The sequence below is a fragment of the Trachurus japonicus genome, chromosome 3, assembly GCF_045865225.1.
Source record: "Trachurus japonicus isolate A0001 chromosome 3, Traja_1.0".
Lineage (NCBI taxonomy): Eukaryota > Metazoa > Chordata > Actinopteri > Carangiformes > Carangidae > Trachurus > Trachurus japonicus.
In genome coordinates, this window is record NC_140909.1 from 9,524,414 (window position 1) to 9,542,321 (window position 17,908).

Below are 17,908 nucleotides of genomic sequence, written 5' to 3' on the forward strand. Positions count from 1 at the left end.
TTCATCTCATCATGACCTGTCTCTCTACTTAGCTACATTATAGATATGGAAACAATCAGAGCTGTAAAGTGTTTTCTGGATTCTCTCAGAAACCACCTTAAGTGAATAGTTGTTTTTCTCTGCATTTGACCCCACACACATGATAATGATAGATGTTAACACACACTGTATCTATTTTGTAGTTGTCCAAACCTCAGAAAGTGTTGATCCCAGAGCGTTATGTGGATTCAGAGCCTGAGGAGCCGCTCAGTCCTCAGGAGGTGGAGGAGCGTCATCGTAAAGTGGAGCGAATCAAGAGCATCCTGGCTAAATCCAGGTAAATTAAGGAGAAGTATTAGTATATTAATAGTCCTAGCATTAGTTTAAATATAAAATAGGGCTATATTTCTCTTTGCAATGTGTGTGGCTGACCTAAAACTAAGTTTAAAAGACAGAAAAACTTAAAATTTAAGATTTTAGCCCTGCGTGGTACAGTATCCTCCTCTGCAGTATCATATTAATCACCAATCTTGTATCTGTGTGCATGCTGTAGTGTGCAGAACCTGGCGCCGACCGTCTCCGTGGACAAGCCAGAGGTGGGTCTGGTGGCTCTGGACTCGGCTCTGCAGGAGCAGGAGAGGATCATCACCATGTCCTACGCTCTCGCCTCCGAAGCTTCTCTCAAGAGCAAACTAGTGGCAGGTCGGTTGTTCATATCGTTTTGAATCATTTTTTTGTTCGTGTCAGCCTGTCGGTTGCTGTTGGCGATACATCTTTGCTTTGTAAAAGAGTGTAAAAATCATTATTCCACTGAAACACTTACATAAATAATTACTGTATCTGCCAAAAAGAAGAAAAAAAAGGGGGGGAGAAGAAGAAGAAGAAGAAAAGCTTGCAGTGCTGACAGTTTCAGTAAAAATTCTCCTGGCATCAAATTGACATCTTTTGATTGAAGAAGGGATAAAGAGAGGGAAGCAGTCTTTCAAGAAAGCTGGATTGATGGAGTGGAGATGAGAAGGGTGTAAGGTGTAAAGTCAGGCAATAAGGCTGTTCATTTCCTAATAACTGAACATTATTCCTTATTAGGAGCTCAGATAGTCTCTAATTGCAATCCGTGTAGAATCTTTCAGACAGGGGAGGAATCGCTTGATGAGGCCATTTTGTGTGCTGATCAATGACCCAACTCTACTCTCCTTCTGCATACCATCGCTGCTGCTTTGAACGTAGCTCTGAACCTGCATAAAAGCCACTGCACTCACTTTTCATCTCTTTCATACTCTACAGCAGGCAGGCAAGTTCATTTTCACTGTAGCTGCAGCAGATTGTCAGTCTGTCTGCCTCACACACACACACACACACACGCACGCATACGCACGCACACATATATCTGTCACACACAGTAACACTCAAGCTGTCAGTGTGTGTGGAAGCTTAATATGCACAGTGAGGCAAAGTCAACAATTATAACATTATTTCTAGCATAGAGAAATGTCAGAGAATATAACTGGTGGCATCTTGTCAGCGGAGACTGAATCAATGACTTTCTCTGCCTTTGGTGTTAGAGGAAGGTGCACGCTGCTGCTGGTGCACTTTCAAATCCCTGAATTAAAAGAAAGAGACTCTTTTTCACTGTATTATGCATCTGGCATAAAAGCAGGAATATTCAGCGCCACAATTAAGTGCAGTATATATTAAAAGAAAAGGTGTTTCTGATTATTGGATGTGTTATTCTGAACAGTTCAAATACTGTGGTACTTTGTAATTAGTTATTGGTTATTTATTGAAAAGGTTCTCTAATTTTCTTCTGGAAAAATGATTTTCAAAACTTCCTGGTGTGTTGCTTCTTTAACTATGAATTGTTTTTTTTTTCTTTTAAGCCAATGAAATGTTCAGATGATGAAAGATCAAGCACACGCATGCACACACACACACCCACACTGTACAGACCACAATAAGCCTCAATCGCTTGTCGGTGGAGGAGATATTAGCCTCAGACTTTTACCATCCTAATGAATTCTTTCTTCTTTCCAAATGCCTTCAAATGTTTTCCTGATTGAGGTTAAAGTTCCCTGAAATCATGTTGATTTTAGGTCAAATCTGCATAAAACACCGGAAATGTGGTAAAAACAAAAGTTCATAAAGATGCTGCTGATGAAGATCCTCTCTCTGTCCACATTCATGGGTCTATTTATGTTTCTGAGTCGGGGCGGGGCACTTTTTATCGATAGAAAGTCAAAATGCAGCTGATATGGTCAAATTGTGTTTCAAGAAAAAAACACCAAACTGTTGCTAGTTCAACATCTAGACGGTCAAGTTTCCATCTCTGGCCCTGGAAAATATAATGAGCACTCTTACTATTTTCTAACTGAAAACTGTTGGTTTATCATACACCCATAAAGTTGGAAAAAAATATTTTTTCCTCTTCTCATGAAATGATTTTGACAATGTGATTTTTTCCTAATAGATCAAGTGTATACTGTAAGTTCTCAAAACTTACTTGATCAATCTCTTCCAAACATGTCAACAGTGAAATTAAACCGAAATTAACCTTCATAATAGGAATAAAAAGAGGATTGTGTCTGAAAACAAACATAATTTCAACTTTATGGGCAACAGTGTACATAGAGAAAAATAAATGAATTTGGTTTTGAAAAGAAAATTTGTTGAAAGAAGTGAAAAAAAAAAGTTTTCACAATTTCTTAGTACACGCTGGAGAAGAGTTTTTTGCCTCATCACTGACTGAAACCATCAGCTGGTTAAACCTAACAATCATCTGTCTGTGAATCAACTTAACAATTAATTGATTAGCTCTACTTTATACCATGATAGCTGCCCTTTTGATGAATTTTAATAATGCTGCAGATCACTGAGCACCTGGATGTGTCGGGTATTAAATTCACGTATGAACAAAAAAAAACCTAGTTAGTTCAACTAAAAAAAACCAAAGTATCTTTTGGAGCGACTATACAGAGATGTTAGGTGTCCAGTTCGTTGTCCACTCAGTGTCATAATTTCACTGGGCACACAGGAAATGTAACTGTAGTGGTAAGATCTTCTTTCTCTTTCTCACTCTCATAGTTTGTGTCTCCGTCCATGAAAACACAAAGTTGCTCTCGAACCGGTTTCCGCCTTCAGACTGTCCCACTGCCGACCACTTGTCTAACAACCGATGTCCTTCTCTCCCTCTCTCTCTTTTCCCCTCTTTTCCTCTCCTCATAGTTCCTCCGCAGGCTAACGTCCCCGCTCCTCCTCCCCCACCCCCTCTACCGCCTCCTCCTCCACCTCCTCCACCTCCTCCTCCTCCTCCTCTTCCCCCTGCTGTATCATCTCCTCCTGTATCATCTCCTCCTGTATCATCTCCTCCTGTCTCTCTGGCGCCTCCCTCTCCTATAAGCAACGGAATTCACTACACGTTTGTCTAATCTCAGACACAAAGTAAGGCCTAACTGCATGTGGTGTTTTTTTTTTCTGTTTTTTTTTTTTTTTTGGTGCTAATGTTTTCGAGGCTGCACTAATTCTTTCTAACAAGGGGCTTCTGTGTGCTTTGCACCTCACTCAATGCTTTACTGCTCTGTTGTGATTGTAGGAAACACATCTTGTCTGGGTTAGGGAAGCCCTGCCTCTGCTCCCATTATAATCAAAACAAACATCTGCAGGCAGTCCGCTCATCCCACTGTGATAATTGTGTGTAAATTGTTTTTTTTTTCTTCTTCTTCCTTTTTTGTACCACTGCCAAAATATTTATGGCTGGTTGAGGAAAGAAAAGGCTGAAAGGAACATGACTGTTTGTAGCATTGTGTATAATTAACAAAAGAGACACCTTTTGATTTAGCACCTTGACAGTTCAGTAGTCAGCACAGCTGCATTCCTCGGCACCAATTAGCTCCCCATCTGTAGCCTGGCAGCGCTAAGCCAGAAGAGAGAAAGAAAAAAATCAGTAGATATCAGTGTTGTTACTGTAAACGCAGAGAGAAGGCTTCTGTCGTCTTACTGCCTTATTAAAAAAAAAAAAAAAATCTTCCATCCATCGACCAGCACTGACAAATATTTGATTATTACATTTTATCTTTGAATTTTAAGTGGTTTTGAGTTACATGGTGATTAGCCCCTCCTTGAAGAAATTGGTCTGAAATAAAGAGCTGGATGGAGATTTTATTTTTAAGATATTATGTAGAAACACACTTATATGTGTATATGGAGTGCTTGGATGTTGATTAAGTATCTACAAAGGTGTATCTAACCATTGACCTTTTACCATAATGCATGTTACAAGAAGTGAAAGCATGAGCTTCCTCTTATCAGCCTGGCATGATGTGGATCTGTTATTCTCTCCTGTATGAGGAATCTTTATTCCTTGTGTGACTGCATGTTGTTTCTTCTATTGTTGTTCTTGTTGTGTGTGATACTTATTTTGCCCAAACTTTTTTGTTTGTTTGTTTGTTTGTTTCCCCCTCTTTTAGCTCTCTCAGCTCATGTTCAGGTCTGCTGTTAGAGGTGGGCTGTGATGTGTAGTATTCGGTTTGTAAAAAAAAAAAGTTGCTCTGCCACTTTGGCAGCTTTGTGATTAGATCATGACATTCAGGATCTACTAATTGGATTCACTTCCAGTGTAAAAAAAAAAGTGTTACTGTGCTGTGTCTGCAGACTGAGGAGCTGTAACAGTGATGCACTGTAGAAGATACAGTTGTTCTGTGTTTGCTCGTTCTTATATTTATTCATTATATGAGTTTCACATCTGTGTGGCAGCTGTTTTTGCCTCACATGTTATAATATCCTTAATGATTGTCCTCCAGTGTCTCTTTTAGTAATGTGCATATTATCATAATTGGTAGGCAGCTAAGTTTAGGGCACAGGCTTATTTGACTAATACATTCTTGATGTCTAGGAAATAATTATTTGGTTCATTTTAGAGTTTAAGAGCAAAAATAACCTCTAAAAATAACTCAGAGAAGAGCCTGGAGTGTTTTTTTTATAATTCATTTGAGGCTCCAAAAACAAAAGAGAAAAACCTCCAGGTCTTATCTGATGTTGATTACTCCTGCTGTCTTCTTCTCGGATATTTACTGTGTTTGTACTTACTTTGTTCTTCTCTCTTATCGCCTCTCAGCTCAAGCTATTTCTGGACACTGAGGTGCTATCCCCACAATGACAACAACAAACACCTGGATTCTTGCAAGAAAAAGGAGGATTTCGTTTGATTATTTTGGACACTTACACCTTTCCATACGGCAGTAGAAGAACTATTATATAGTAAACATTCACAAACAAGACAAAACATCTCTGAGGTTCACGCAGCACCGACTCCTCCGAGTGTTTCTCGCTGCTGACGGCAACTTTCCTGAGGAAAACACAGGAAAGACGTTGCTGTGCTTATTAACTGAGTGTCTAACTAATGTTAATCTCATAGTAATAAAAGAAACGATTTTCTACATGTTATTGCACTTTGAATTGTACACTGTATCATGTTTTCAAGGTATGGCTGACTTGCTTTTACTTGCAGTGTGATCTCAGCTCAGAACATTTATGAGGTTTTTGTTTGTCTGTCTGTTTTGTTTTGTTTTGTTTTGTTTTGTTTTGTTTTTGTTTTTTCAGGTACAACATGTTACGAACAGGAGGTACTAAATGTGTCATGATGGTAGTATTTTTATCAGATATTATTCTTACACCAAACCACATGAAATATCATATGTATGTACCTGTAGCACTGCCAGTCTCCTTTTAGCTTGCCAAAATGAATTTTATTTTTGCTTACATCAGGATGAAAATAACCTTTAACATATTTTCTGTGCGACTGAGGGAAGGTTGCACAAAGGAAATTTATAAAAATGTGAATATTAAAGATATTAACACAATTCCTGGTTCATCACATATGTATTTATTCCCTCTGTTTTACGTCAAATTCATATTCCTTTTCCATTTATCCTCCATAAAAGAGAATATGACACACAATGTAAACGGTTGCAAATGAGATGAAAAGTTTATTAACAGAAGTTGACTAAATAATCTACTCAAAGTCTGAGCAGTAGAGACAAGTTCTCTGGTCTTCGCTGCAGCAGAAGTTGTGTAGTGTAGCACAAATTCCACATTTGTCTTGTACTTCTCCAGCCGTCGACTTGTCGGGATTTGGTAATGAATACAAATGTAATTCAAACTGTCTAAAGCCAATCTATAAATTTAGGTTTTATTATTCTTTCTCTGATTGAAATATTAGACTAAGAGATTTTACTGACATAATTAACTTTTAAACCCAAAAGAACCTCTTTGTTCTTTATTATATTTCACTGGTGTATTTATTGACCGTATCTTTATTCTAATCATGTACAAAGGAAAAGTACAAAATGTGCACTCATCATAGCTCTGAGATTCTCTTTGAACCTCCACATTGATTGCCGTGACCTATTAAACTTCATTCTATTATTTGAAAAAGGAACCAAACTATGGCATGCTCAAAGGAGGTGAAGTTTCAATACAAAAAAAAGAGAGGCTTCTTGAAATGTTTCTCAAGTTCAAAGCTTTTTCTATCTCAAAAGAGCATTTTTAATTCCGTGTATTTTCACCCAAGAAGGTGGATACTAATAACTCTGGATTCTGAAGTACAGAATTCATATCTTTAAATCATGAACTATGCCTCCATTGCAATTGTAAAAGAAACCTCAAAGAACATCTGAGTCAGAGAGAAAAGAATCTGGACAATATGTTTTTTAAAAGAGAGTGCGACGGCGCTGTTAGAACTGTAATAAACCTTAAGAGTTTTCAACACCGGTGTTTATTTTATTAAATTTACCACGGACTCCTGGTCCTGGTACAAACGCAGACCGCCGGATGTGAAACGGCTCCCCTCGCCCTCCTCGGCTGTTGTGTTGCGGCTCCCTCCCAAGTGACATCTTTATCTTTAATTGGAGAGTAATTACTTTCACTCGTCTGCATCGGGGTGTGCTTTGAAAACACCTGAGAGAGAAAGAAGGATGCACCTCCCTCAGCAGCAGCAGCAGCAGCAGCAGCAGCAGCAGCAGCAGCAGCAGCAGCAGCAGCAGCAGCAGCAGCAGCAGCAGCAGCATCCTCTCTGCCTCCCCGTATCTCCTCCAGGATCTGGGGTGGGGGGGCCCACAGCGCCCGCTGGCCCTGGTGGCTAGAAGACCCATCACATCCTCTGTTCTGCTTATTTTGCAATAAAATGGGATGTTTTTCCCTCCTCCTGCAAAAATTCACCCAAGACCCTCCACTGAGGATTGTGGCATTTCCATGTATTGACGTTTGGCTGGTGGTTCATATACATTTGTTATTCTATGCTCTGGACTTCAAAGAGAATGAAAGAGGGCCTATTATGCTAATTGGGTCCTGTTCCGTTAAACGCAATCAAGGCCTCCCGCATTAATCCTTTACTAAATACTTACTGGCTTTAGAGATGCTTTTTCAGATGCAAACAGACTACGACACACTTCTGCTTATTTTCCTGACAGGGATGTAGTTTCTTACACAAGTCATAAATAAGTAGCAGTAAATAAAATGTCTCACTCGAAATTAGAGAAAGTAAAACAGCTCCATGTCAGTCTTTGTAGTGCGCTCAGAGTGACATTGATTAGACTGAGGCTTTGACTTTTCTTGTGTTTTTTCTTTCTCTTTTCTTTTTTTTTGCCAGGTTGAAAGGAAGAGCCTATGGAGACCTCACTGAGGAGTCTGACCTTGTTCTCAGGTCCACATTGTTCACTACACTGCACCCTGCGTTTGTAACATATTCACAGTTTTTCCCCTGACAGGAGCAGGAGAAAGGAGAAAGGAGAAATCCTGCACTGATTCCCAGTGATGCCTATTTCCATCACATAAATATGATTGTTACTCGCAGTAAATGTCTGAGGATTTAGACTACAGTGGAAACACAGCCGGCGCCTCCTTTTGCACACAGTGGGAATCCGGATTGTAGTCCAATTGTACAAATACAAAACCAAGGAAGCCGATGCAATAGGTGCTTTGATATCAAAAATAGTATTTTATGCTGTTTTATCATTTTCAAGCACCACATACGCTACATTTTCTAATATGTAAGAAATGGAATGGTGATTTGTTGAATAATTGAAGAGTTAGGAATCACTGAATATTCCTCCCAACGTGCGTCGTGCATGCTATAAAAAGAATAGAGGGAAAGCTGAATTACAGTCACGCTGCACCACACTGACCTAACTATTGGCAGAAATTAAAACAACAATATCTTCTATGAATCTTTTTTTTTTCCTCTTCAAAGCGATTGTGTTTAAGATTTAAAGCTGTGGTTTCATTGGGGAGACGATACAAATGTAATAATAATAAACATTGAATAATAGCTTTATCAGCTTAATATATTAAACAGTGAGAGAACACAATTCCTCCAACATGAATGATTAAGTGTGTGTTGAGACGGCGCTGTGTTGCATTAAACAATGAAATCATCTCATGTTCCTTAAACGGCAGGCTTTTTACAATACCTACAGTGAATTGGGCTTTTTGTACATAAAAGCAATTGCTTTGTAAATGAACCAAATGCCCCTGGGCATCCTCTTTAATCTCCATGCACACATACACACTGAGCTAAGTGAAATTTACAGCATTCAATGAGGCCAATGAAAAGGATGTGAACGTACCTTCAGGTCCACACAGTCCAATGCAGTGGTAACAAATTATTATAATTTTTTTTTAATGGATAATGAATGAGAGAAAATGAACATATATTAATAAATGGAAGGAAGTTCCATTCAAGTCACTGTTTTTCTCAAATGCATAAAAACACAGGTTATTTATTGATGTTTCTTAAAGGGAAGACACGTTTTCACATGATTCCTGATCAGGCTACGATCAATAAAGTGCAGTTATGTATCTAAACATACATTACATATAGGCTGTTATTACACATATGTGAGTACAACAGGGTTGATATTTGTAGTATTGTTGGCACAGTCTATGTGATGGTGTCCCTGATAACTATATAATTAGAACTGGCATGTTGCACTCCTTATTTCAACATGATTAATCAGTGGTTCTCTGTTAACTTGAAAGGAAATATTAGATCCTGACTAAACTTTGATGAAATCCAGAGTTACAAGTCGGAGATTTGGGTCAACTAATGAGAACAGAGCGTCCCACTTTGCAAGTCCAATTGGGAGAGAGAGATGATTTGCATGTATGCAAATAGTGTTTGAGTTAATTGCATAACTTGGTTTTCAATAATGACTAAGTAGTGTTGTTTTTTTTATATATTAATCTGTTTGTGTGTTTTTTATTTTATTTTGTTGTTGTTGTTGTTTTCTGGAAGTGTTTTTTTTTTTTTTTTTTTTTACATCTGGATCATGTGAGACGTTCAGGATCCTTTCCTCATTTCTTCATACAGCGTTTTAGAGATTTAGACATTTATCTGCAGAGCTCACAGCACTGATCCAGGACAGTTGCTTCTATGTGTTTACAAAGCAGCATGGCCTGTATTCAGAGACCACACATTTAAAATACAGATGTACAACATCTGCTCTGCGCTTTTATTTTTTCTCAAGTCACTGAACTGAGCTGCCTGCATGTTCTTCTCCTCTCATCCTCCGTCGCCTCCTAAGGCTATACACTCAGCTTCAGTATGTCCATCACTATATAAACATTTTCATTATTGTATAAGAGTGAAACAACAAAGGTGAGTCTCCTTTGGATATATGAATCAAAAAAATATCCATCAGCTTTAATAACAATTGATTATGTGATTATGTCTATGCACCAATTCACTGTGAGGATTATCATTTGTATTCATAGCAGCAGCTTTAGAAATCTTTATAAATGTATTTAAAACTACTGAATGTGTGTATGACTGCAACCACAAAAGAAAAATATTATCTGACAACAAAGACATCACTTAACTCTGATCACCTGTTTACAGCTTTATCATAGTGTGTAATAAATGTTTATTAATGAAATGTGCTGCTGCTTATAAAAGCTAAATAAGAGGTTTAGAATAAAGTGTTTCTGTGCTCCAGGTCCTGACTCATGTTAACCTGAGGTGGTTTCATGTCACATGCAGACGGTTTTTAAAGTAGAACTTTCATAATCTTCCTCGTTTATAATGCAGATAAATATGAATCCTCATTGAGAATACTAATCACCGAGGTCCTAAGAAGCATGAATCAGCTGCACACCTTTGAAACCTGCTCTGTCTGCACTGTAATCAAAGCTGAAGCTGCCCCCCCCCACCCCCCTACACACACACACACACGTATACACACGCCCCACAATCCACCACCCACCCACCCCTCCTCGTCTTCACTCATCCTCACTCACTGACTGAATGGTGTTCTCTAATTAACCATGCAGAACAGGAGAAGAACACATGTTAATTTAATGTAACAAAAATGTTGATTTTCATGCACTCTCCTTTTCAAATATTTATGGGCTAGACTTGAATTTCAAGATGCATCAAAGACTCACAGGGTATGCAAATGTGCCTGCCTTATACCCCCAACAAGTTGGACTGTCTTTTACTCTTCACGCAGGCTTCATGCATCCGAGCTATAAAGAGGAAGCCATTACAGTCACCTCTGTAAAAATAGTAGCCTATATTTGTGTTTTGAGAACTATCCGGCTGGCACCTGCTCAGCTGCAGCAGCCATAAGTCATCTTCAATCAAGCTGGGCAGTGAATGAAGCCAGAATCATGACTCATGTCTTTTTTTTTTGCAGCTTTTCTTGTCCTGATATGCAGATCAGATTGTGATTTTGAAAGCAGCAATAAATTTAGTGCAAAAGGAGAAAATACTGTATGAAGCACATGAGTAATGTTGATTATCTTTCTTACAATGAGCCTGTATCAAAGACTCACATAAACAATATAAAGTTCACCTCAGAAGAAACAGGAAACTGTGGATCAAATCCTGTGTTTTTGTCTCAATCTGCTGTTTGCGGGACACACACAAACACACACACACACACTACACACATACACACTTACACTATCCGCGCGCGTTTCCCGCAGTGTCCGAAAGGTGGCGCATGAGACACGTCAAAGAGCCGCGTGAGTGCGGGTGGTGAAGGAGAAGAGTCCGCTGCTGCACCGTGAGGAGGCCACACTCACAGCAGCACAGATCACACATGACTTCAGCATGCAGGGCTCTGGCGATGAAACGTGCTGTTAGACTGTTACAGGATTGTTTATAATTTCACCTCACAAAGCCGTTTTCACCGCGTCTCTCGTGTTTCTGTCGGAGGAAGGTGCCACATTCCTCCAGCGAGGCGATCAAGTGCAAACTACAGAAAAAAAAGTTTCTTTCCTAAAGGTAAGGTCCTTTCTTTCTTTCTTTCTTTCTTTCTTTCTTTCTTATTTCTAGTGAGTGTCGTTTATTTTCTTTCACACTGTAGCTAGAATAAGAAAAAGAAAAAGAAAAACAAGGGAGACTTTTAAACTCAGACCAAACAGTGAGTGACAGCTCATGTGTGCGCGCACAGCGGGAACGCGCCTCCTCTGATGGAGACGTGGAGCTGTGCGTTTTTTGTTTTGTTTTTTACTTTACCTTGAACAACAACAAAAAAACTAAGACAAAAGTGAAGAGCACAAGACTGAGCTTTATGGCCACTTCTCCATCTTTCTTTCTCTCTCTCTCTCTGTCTCTCTCTCTGTCTCTTTCTTTCTCTCCCTCTCTTTCTCTTTCTCTCCCTCTCTCTCTCCTCCTCTCCTCCCTCTTTCAGCTCTTTCTCTGTGACTCTGCAGTGAGTTAACAATCTGAATTTCCTGCTGCTGTCTTATGTCTTTGTAAGTAACTTTCTTATTTGTCTCGTGTGGCACTTGCTGCTGTGTTGTTGTCATTCTGCTGACGTGTTGACTGATGGACTGACAGTGTTGGCTGCTGTGATGTGATGTGATGTATGTGTGTGTGTGTGTGTGTGTGTGTGTGTGTGTGTGTGTGTGTGTGTGTGTGGAGCTCATGTCCTCTCTTCTCTGTTTGTGTCACAAAACGCTGCTGTTGATTTGTAGATGACAACTTTTCCGTCTGTTCCCTCGCTCAGTGTTTCGGTCGCTCTCTCCTGATCTGATCTGATCTGATCTGCGCTCGGCGGCTCTGCAGGAATTTTCTTTTGTGTGTTTGACATGTGCGGGGCCTCCTCGAGCTCAGCTGATCATTTAAAACATATGCTCGTGCTGCAGCACAGAGAAGAGTGTCGCTGTAAAAAAAAGCTCCTGTTTTGGCAAGTGAACGCAACCTGTGGGTTCAGACCTTTGATTTCAGCTCAGATGCCAAAACAGGCTTTTCTTTCTTTCTTTCTTTCTTTCTTTCTTTCTTTCTTTCTCTTATTTTTCTTGTAAAACAAAATGTAGGATTTATTTAAATTAACGTGTGTCACTGGTCTCTTATATTTATTACCTGCGTAAACGGTGAATCAGTGATGCATAATGACGATTATTTCAATTACAGCCTGAGAATAAGAATTATAATGCAGAATTTATAACAAATAAATGTATCAGTGTGTGAAATTTTTGGGTTAAACGTGATGCTGGGAAATAACATTTTCTCTCCTGTCATTATTTAAAACAATTACAGACTGAACATTTTTATTTCTAAAACAGCTCTGATGATTTAAATTGTCTGATGACGCAGAAAGACGAGTCTTTTATTTCTGGTTTATTCTTTAAATGTAATGATTTATTAATAGTAATAATAATAGTAATAATAATAATTGTAATAATAGGGCATGAAAACTGGAGGCTAATAATAAAAAACGCTTTGCACGCGAGAAGAGTTTTATAGGATCATATATCAAAAAATTATTTGACCATGAAATTTTGCAAATATGTGAAGAGCAGCTGAAGATCAGCGGAGGGTGTGCACATCTCAATTTCTTCTTTCTTTTCAGATGAGAAGCTAAAAAAAAAAAGGGAGAGAGTTTGAAAAAAAGAGAGTCACAGGTCTGATTTGTGATGCTGATTGAATAATAAACCAAACTGAACTGAACTGGTCCCTGAATTCCACATCAGCTCCTCGCAGTGTTTTCTCTCACCTGCTCTCATCATCTCCATCAGCTTGAATAACTGAGGTTTTTTTTTTTAAATACATAATTTTTTATCTTCCTCTTAACAAACGGTGAATGTGAAACACTCTCATCGAGGCTGGGTGGATCTCTTTATATCAAATTAGATTAAATAATAATAATAAAAAAAAGGTGTCATTAAAGTAAAAGTGCAGCGGCTCTAAAAGGGGGAGAGAAGTCGGCCTTAACTTTTGCAGCCGCTGTGCAGCTGAAAGTGATGTTCATTTAAGTATAAGCTTATTAAAGTGACTAAACTGCGGCCAGTAACAACCGTCCTCCCTGACTCCACTTTTATTTCACCACAAATCTCTCTCTCCCTCCCTCCCTCTCTCTCTCTTGCTCTCTCTCTCTCTCTCTCTCTCGCATCTCTTGTCTGGGAGGGGAGGAGGAGGAGGAGGAGGAGGAGGGGGGAGTCCTGCCTCTTTGCCTTCCTCAGATCAATGCCCTGGCCACTCACTTTCTGATGTTGCACGACGGGAAATGCTTTGAATACTTGCGACATGGCTGCGCGCATTGATTGCCAAGATTGACGGCAGCTCTACCATCGTCTTCTCTTGTCTGCGTGTGTGTGCGAGAGAGAGAAAAGAGAGAAAGAGAGAGAGAGAGTCAAAGATAGATAGAGAGAGTGTGTGTGTATGTGTAAGATAGAGATAAAGAACAGGTAGGCGAACAACAAAAGGCACTTGTAGTTTTGGACAGCTGAACTTCACGGGACCCCCCACCCCCACCCCTTCTCTCTCCAGTCCTCATACAGCCGCGTGTGAGTAGACTCAAGTTTTCACTCAGCAGATTAGAGACCACAGAGCGTTTTCTACTAAGTCGAGCTGACTCTTCTCTTCACGCACGGGAACGGACGCACGCTTGTCTTCTGCTGCACGGCTCGGACCATCAAGGTAAACAACACGCCTATAGCTGCTTCTCCTTCTCCTTCTTCTTCCTGACATTTCAACCTTGTGTTTAGTGTTTTTTATTTCATTTTTTTATTTTATCGCAACCACTCAAATGTTCCGGCACCGAGCGCGCGTTTTCTTTTTCTACTTTTTTTCTCTCCCCCTCCTCTCCTCCTCTTCCCTCTATAGTTTCGCCGTAAAACTGTTGTAGAAAGTGATTCGTGTGTGAAAAGCCCAGACTGGTCCGCGCACTTTGCATCGGGGGGAGTGACTGTCAAACTTTAAACATTGCGATTATTTGATGCGTCGCTTTCACCAAAACAAGCAGCAGCAGCGGCAGCGGCAGCAGCGGAGAACGGCGGCGCGTCAGCAGCTCGGAGCAGCGGAGAGAGAGAGAGAGAGAGAGAGAGAGAGAGAGAGGCGCTCGGATTCAGTTCGGGATCAACACATGAGCGCAGACAGAGAGAAAGAGAGAGAAAGCGGCTCCACTGCAACTTTAGATCACGACTAAACTCCGCCAGAAGCCGGAGCAGCGGCGGCGGCAGCAGCAGGCTGGAGGTTTGAAATCATCTGTTTCTGTCTTTGTTTATTTACAGCAGCGTGAAGCCCGTGAGTGAGCGCGGACTCGGGCAGGTCGGTCGCTGCAGCGGTGGAGACAGAGCCGCTGTCACACAAACAAACATCTTCAAAACACACACACCGAGAAACACTCACTCTCCCCCGGAGCTGCTGCTGTTGTTGTCGGGTTAGATGTTGACATGTAGCCTCAGTGTCCGTGTTTACATGTCTCCTATAACTTTGTTCTGCTGCTGCTGCTGCTGCTCGGTGGCAGTTTCACTTCTGTCCACAGCGCGGTACCATTCATTGACAGTGACGCGCGTCCTGGTAGGTTTCCTGTCTCTCTGCATGTGCGGGGACAAGTTTATGTGAAGCTTTCGCTCGTGTCTCGTTCTCCACTTCTACATTTCACAGCTTCCTCGGCTTCTGATCAGAGTTTATTATCAGATTTTTTTTTTAGTTTTATACATAGACTTCTCTCTGTCAGACACGCGGAGTTTGTGGCCCCCGCGTGCAGCCCTGGGAATTTGCTCTTCTCTAACTTTCTCGGGGAGGTCAGGGGTATTGACCTCTAAAGAATGCATAAGCCATAAATTAAATTCAACAATTGCGAGGCTTGTCCATTTAGAGGAGATGCACTTGAACAGACACTTTTTTCCATTTAAGCCGAAATCTGTGCAGCTCGTCGTTTCCCGGACTCGAACACACACACACACACAACTTGTGAAAAGTGTAAACGTGTTTATTAATGATTGCTTTGCTGCCTTTTTATGCGCTCCGGCTGCCACACAATTCCTCAAAATAACCATCAGGCCTTTAAACACAATAATTATCCTGTAGATATTTTTTTCCCCCACAGCAAACTATAAACTTTAACCACTTTTTTATTATTATTTAATTAATCACTTTACATTTTTTTATTAGTCTGAACACTGCCCTTTAGGAAATATAAAATATAAAAACATTTATTCTCTGTGTTTATCCTTAATTTGAGGAGAAGTTGAATGTGAGAGAAAAACAGAGATAGAGGCTGCGGAGGAGTTCAACATCATTTTAACACGTTTCCCCCAAAATTGAGACAAGAAAACGAGTGTGTTGAGTTCAAACAGCTGCACGAGGAGAAACGCTGTCAACTGGTTTAAACCCTCTTAAAAACACTGTCGCTCTGGTTTTTATCAAACAACTACCTGCGTTTTTCTTTCCTTCCTTTCTCTGTTTTCGGACCTGTCAGAAAACACACCTGTGGCTAATTAATGAAAACCTCATTATTACCTCGCGCGCTCCTCTCTCTCTCTCTCTCTCTCTACTTCCCAATCCTGGTTAATTCTCTGGACAGAAAAAACAACCACAGCTAAACATATGTGGAAGTTTTAAGTTTTTAAAATTTATTATGATGATTATTATTTTTTATTATTATGATGCTTGTGCCATTGAGTAATGGAGCAGTTGCTACAGGCAGCGCAGGTCTCCTCATAAGGTAAGGCGGTCCTGGAGACCAAATGCACGCCTAAATGGCACATTTATAATTAGACTGCCCATTCAGCACATTGTCCCGATTGCTATACAGGGACACTCGGCTCTGTCTCTATAAGAGTTTGTCTCTGACGGCTTGTGCAGCTCAGCGTGTCGCTCAGCAAAAAGAGCGAGAGGAGGAAAAGAGTGAAAAGCGGCATTAGAGCCCTTTGATGGGAGGGAACCGCACTTGGCTCCTATTTAACATCTCTCACTTATTTTTGCACAGGGGGAACCACCGGCATCTTAATTAATCGCCATTTCCCCCCCCTACTTTGTGCACTTCTTTGTGATTGTTACACACAACTTCAATGTGCATTTCAATAAGTGAAGGGATCTTGTGTGTTAATGTCTTATTTTCTTTCTTTCTCTTTTGGCTGTACATTATCCATGTTGTTTTCTCTTGTAATTGCAGCTGATTTCAAACATTAATTAAAAACTATTTGTTGGTGCCTCGTGCCTTCACCGAGTGCAGGGCAATAATATCAGATTTATCAGTTTCTTGTTGACTGGCCTCCACATTCTCTGTATTTTCAAGGACTAATCTGCGGCTGGATCTCGGGGTGACTTGAGCTTTGTGTGTGTGTGTGTGTGTGTGTGTGTGTGAGAGAGAGAGAGAGACTGAGAAAGGCAGCATTTCCCACCTGGGCTCAGCGTTAAGATTTAGACTCTCTGACGCTGATGTGCCAGTAAGTTCAAAGATTTTAGGACTTTCATTTTTGGCATGAAGAGAGAAGCCACCCTGCTCACTGGTCTGCAGCTCTCTGCTGTCTGTCTGTCTGTCTGTTCAAGTCCAATGTCTCTCCTGTTGCAACTTTGCTGCTGAGAATCGTTTTCTTTCCCCTCCCTCCGTTATTATTATTATTGCACTGTGATTTTTCTATTTGTTGTACTGAGCAGAAGTGAAACGTTGTGAATGAACCATTCCTACATATTTGCCACAATCTGAATTTACCTGTAGTTCCACTGTAGTTGGACTGTCCTCATCCACAGGTAGGGTTTGTTTATACTGAGCTCTTGTGCCAGCAATTAGTGGGATCAAAGCAAAAAGGAGAGGAGAGAAAAAGGGGAGAGAGGGAGAGAGAGAGAGAGAGAGGAGGGAGGGAGGGAGGGAGGGAGAGAGAGAGAGAGGGAGTGGAAGGGGAAGGGTTGGAGACAGAAATGAGCTTCATGTGATGTTTGATTATTTTTCTATATCTCCTTCCACATATGTGCACATTCATCACTGATGGTGCTTCTGGTTGATGCCATCCACGCAGAGGTTTGAATCTGGCGATGCGTTAAGTTTTTAAGCAAATGTTGTTTACTGAGGATTTTTACGACAAGTTTGACTCAAGTCATGAGGGGGAAAAAAATGCCAGAGTACCTGCATCATTGATGGATCTTGTGTATTAGGCATCGCAAAGTGTTATTTTATTACACTGCTTTAAAAAAAAAAGAGAGAGAGAGAGAGAAAAATGGGTGTGTGTTATCTTTAAGCCACACGTTGATGCAAATGAAAGTGCTGGTTCGTGTAGGTTTCATTTTACGGCCTTGCTCTTCTGCTAACAGTCTCACTCGGGGTGGATCCTCCCTGCAGGGAATAACAGGATTCTTTAATGATATTACATCCAAATCCAACTCATGATAAGCTGATTTCACAGTTGGATTGGGGAGGAAAAAATCTTATATTAACATAATTTTTGCAACAGGGACATGAATAATAGTGACGTGATGTCATTTGCAGGTAACGACCAGCACTGATTATATGTGTGATAGTCAGTGTGGATTATTTCAGACAAGGTCAGAGAGTCAAGAAACGGCACCGGGCTCCTCCAGTCCTGGTATTTTAAGGTCTTAGGTGTGAAAGCGGCACTGTTTTATTGCTCTAGTAGTGTGTGTGTGTGTGCATGTATGCCTTTAGCATGAGTGCATGCATGACTGACACTGTGCTTGCTTCCCTCTTGA

At 40.5% G+C, this 17,908-nt stretch overlaps 2 protein-coding genes across 42 annotated transcripts in view; both read left to right on the forward strand.

Annotated features, from left to right (window-relative positions):
- plekha7b (pleckstrin homology domain containing A7b) overlaps window positions 1–5,831 on the forward strand; it is a 72,054-nt gene extending 66,223 nt beyond the window's left edge. For 15 of the 29 annotated variants that reach the window (XM_085760139.1, XM_085760150.1, XM_085760196.1 and 12 more), the window contains 3 exons: window positions 183–316; window positions 533–681; window positions 5,087–5,831. In XM_085760139.1, coding sequence (XP_085616265.1) covers window positions 183–316; window positions 533–681; window positions 5,087–5,109 — 306 coding nt within the window. In that variant the 3' untranslated portion in view covers window positions 5,110–5,831. Of the gene's footprint in view, window positions 1–182; window positions 317–532; window positions 682–3,198; window positions 3,415–5,086 lie in introns of all 29 variants that reach the window. The other 14 variants (XM_085760041.1, XM_085760079.1, XM_085760007.1 and 11 more) reach the window with 2 other exon arrangements.
- A 7,589-nt stretch (window positions 5,832–13,420) lies between these two features.
- sox6 (SRY-box transcription factor 6) overlaps window positions 13,421–17,908 on the forward strand; it is a 133,116-nt gene continuing 128,628 nt past the window's right edge. For 7 of the 13 annotated variants that reach the window (XM_085760226.1, XM_085760253.1, XM_085760272.1 and 4 more), the window contains exon 1: window positions 13,421–13,894. The gene's annotated coding sequence lies outside the window, so the exon portion shown is untranslated. Of the gene's footprint in view, window positions 13,895–14,335; window positions 14,450–17,908 lie in introns of those variants that run through there. The other 6 variants (XM_085760299.1, XM_085760315.1, XM_085760321.1 and 3 more) reach the window with 4 other exon arrangements.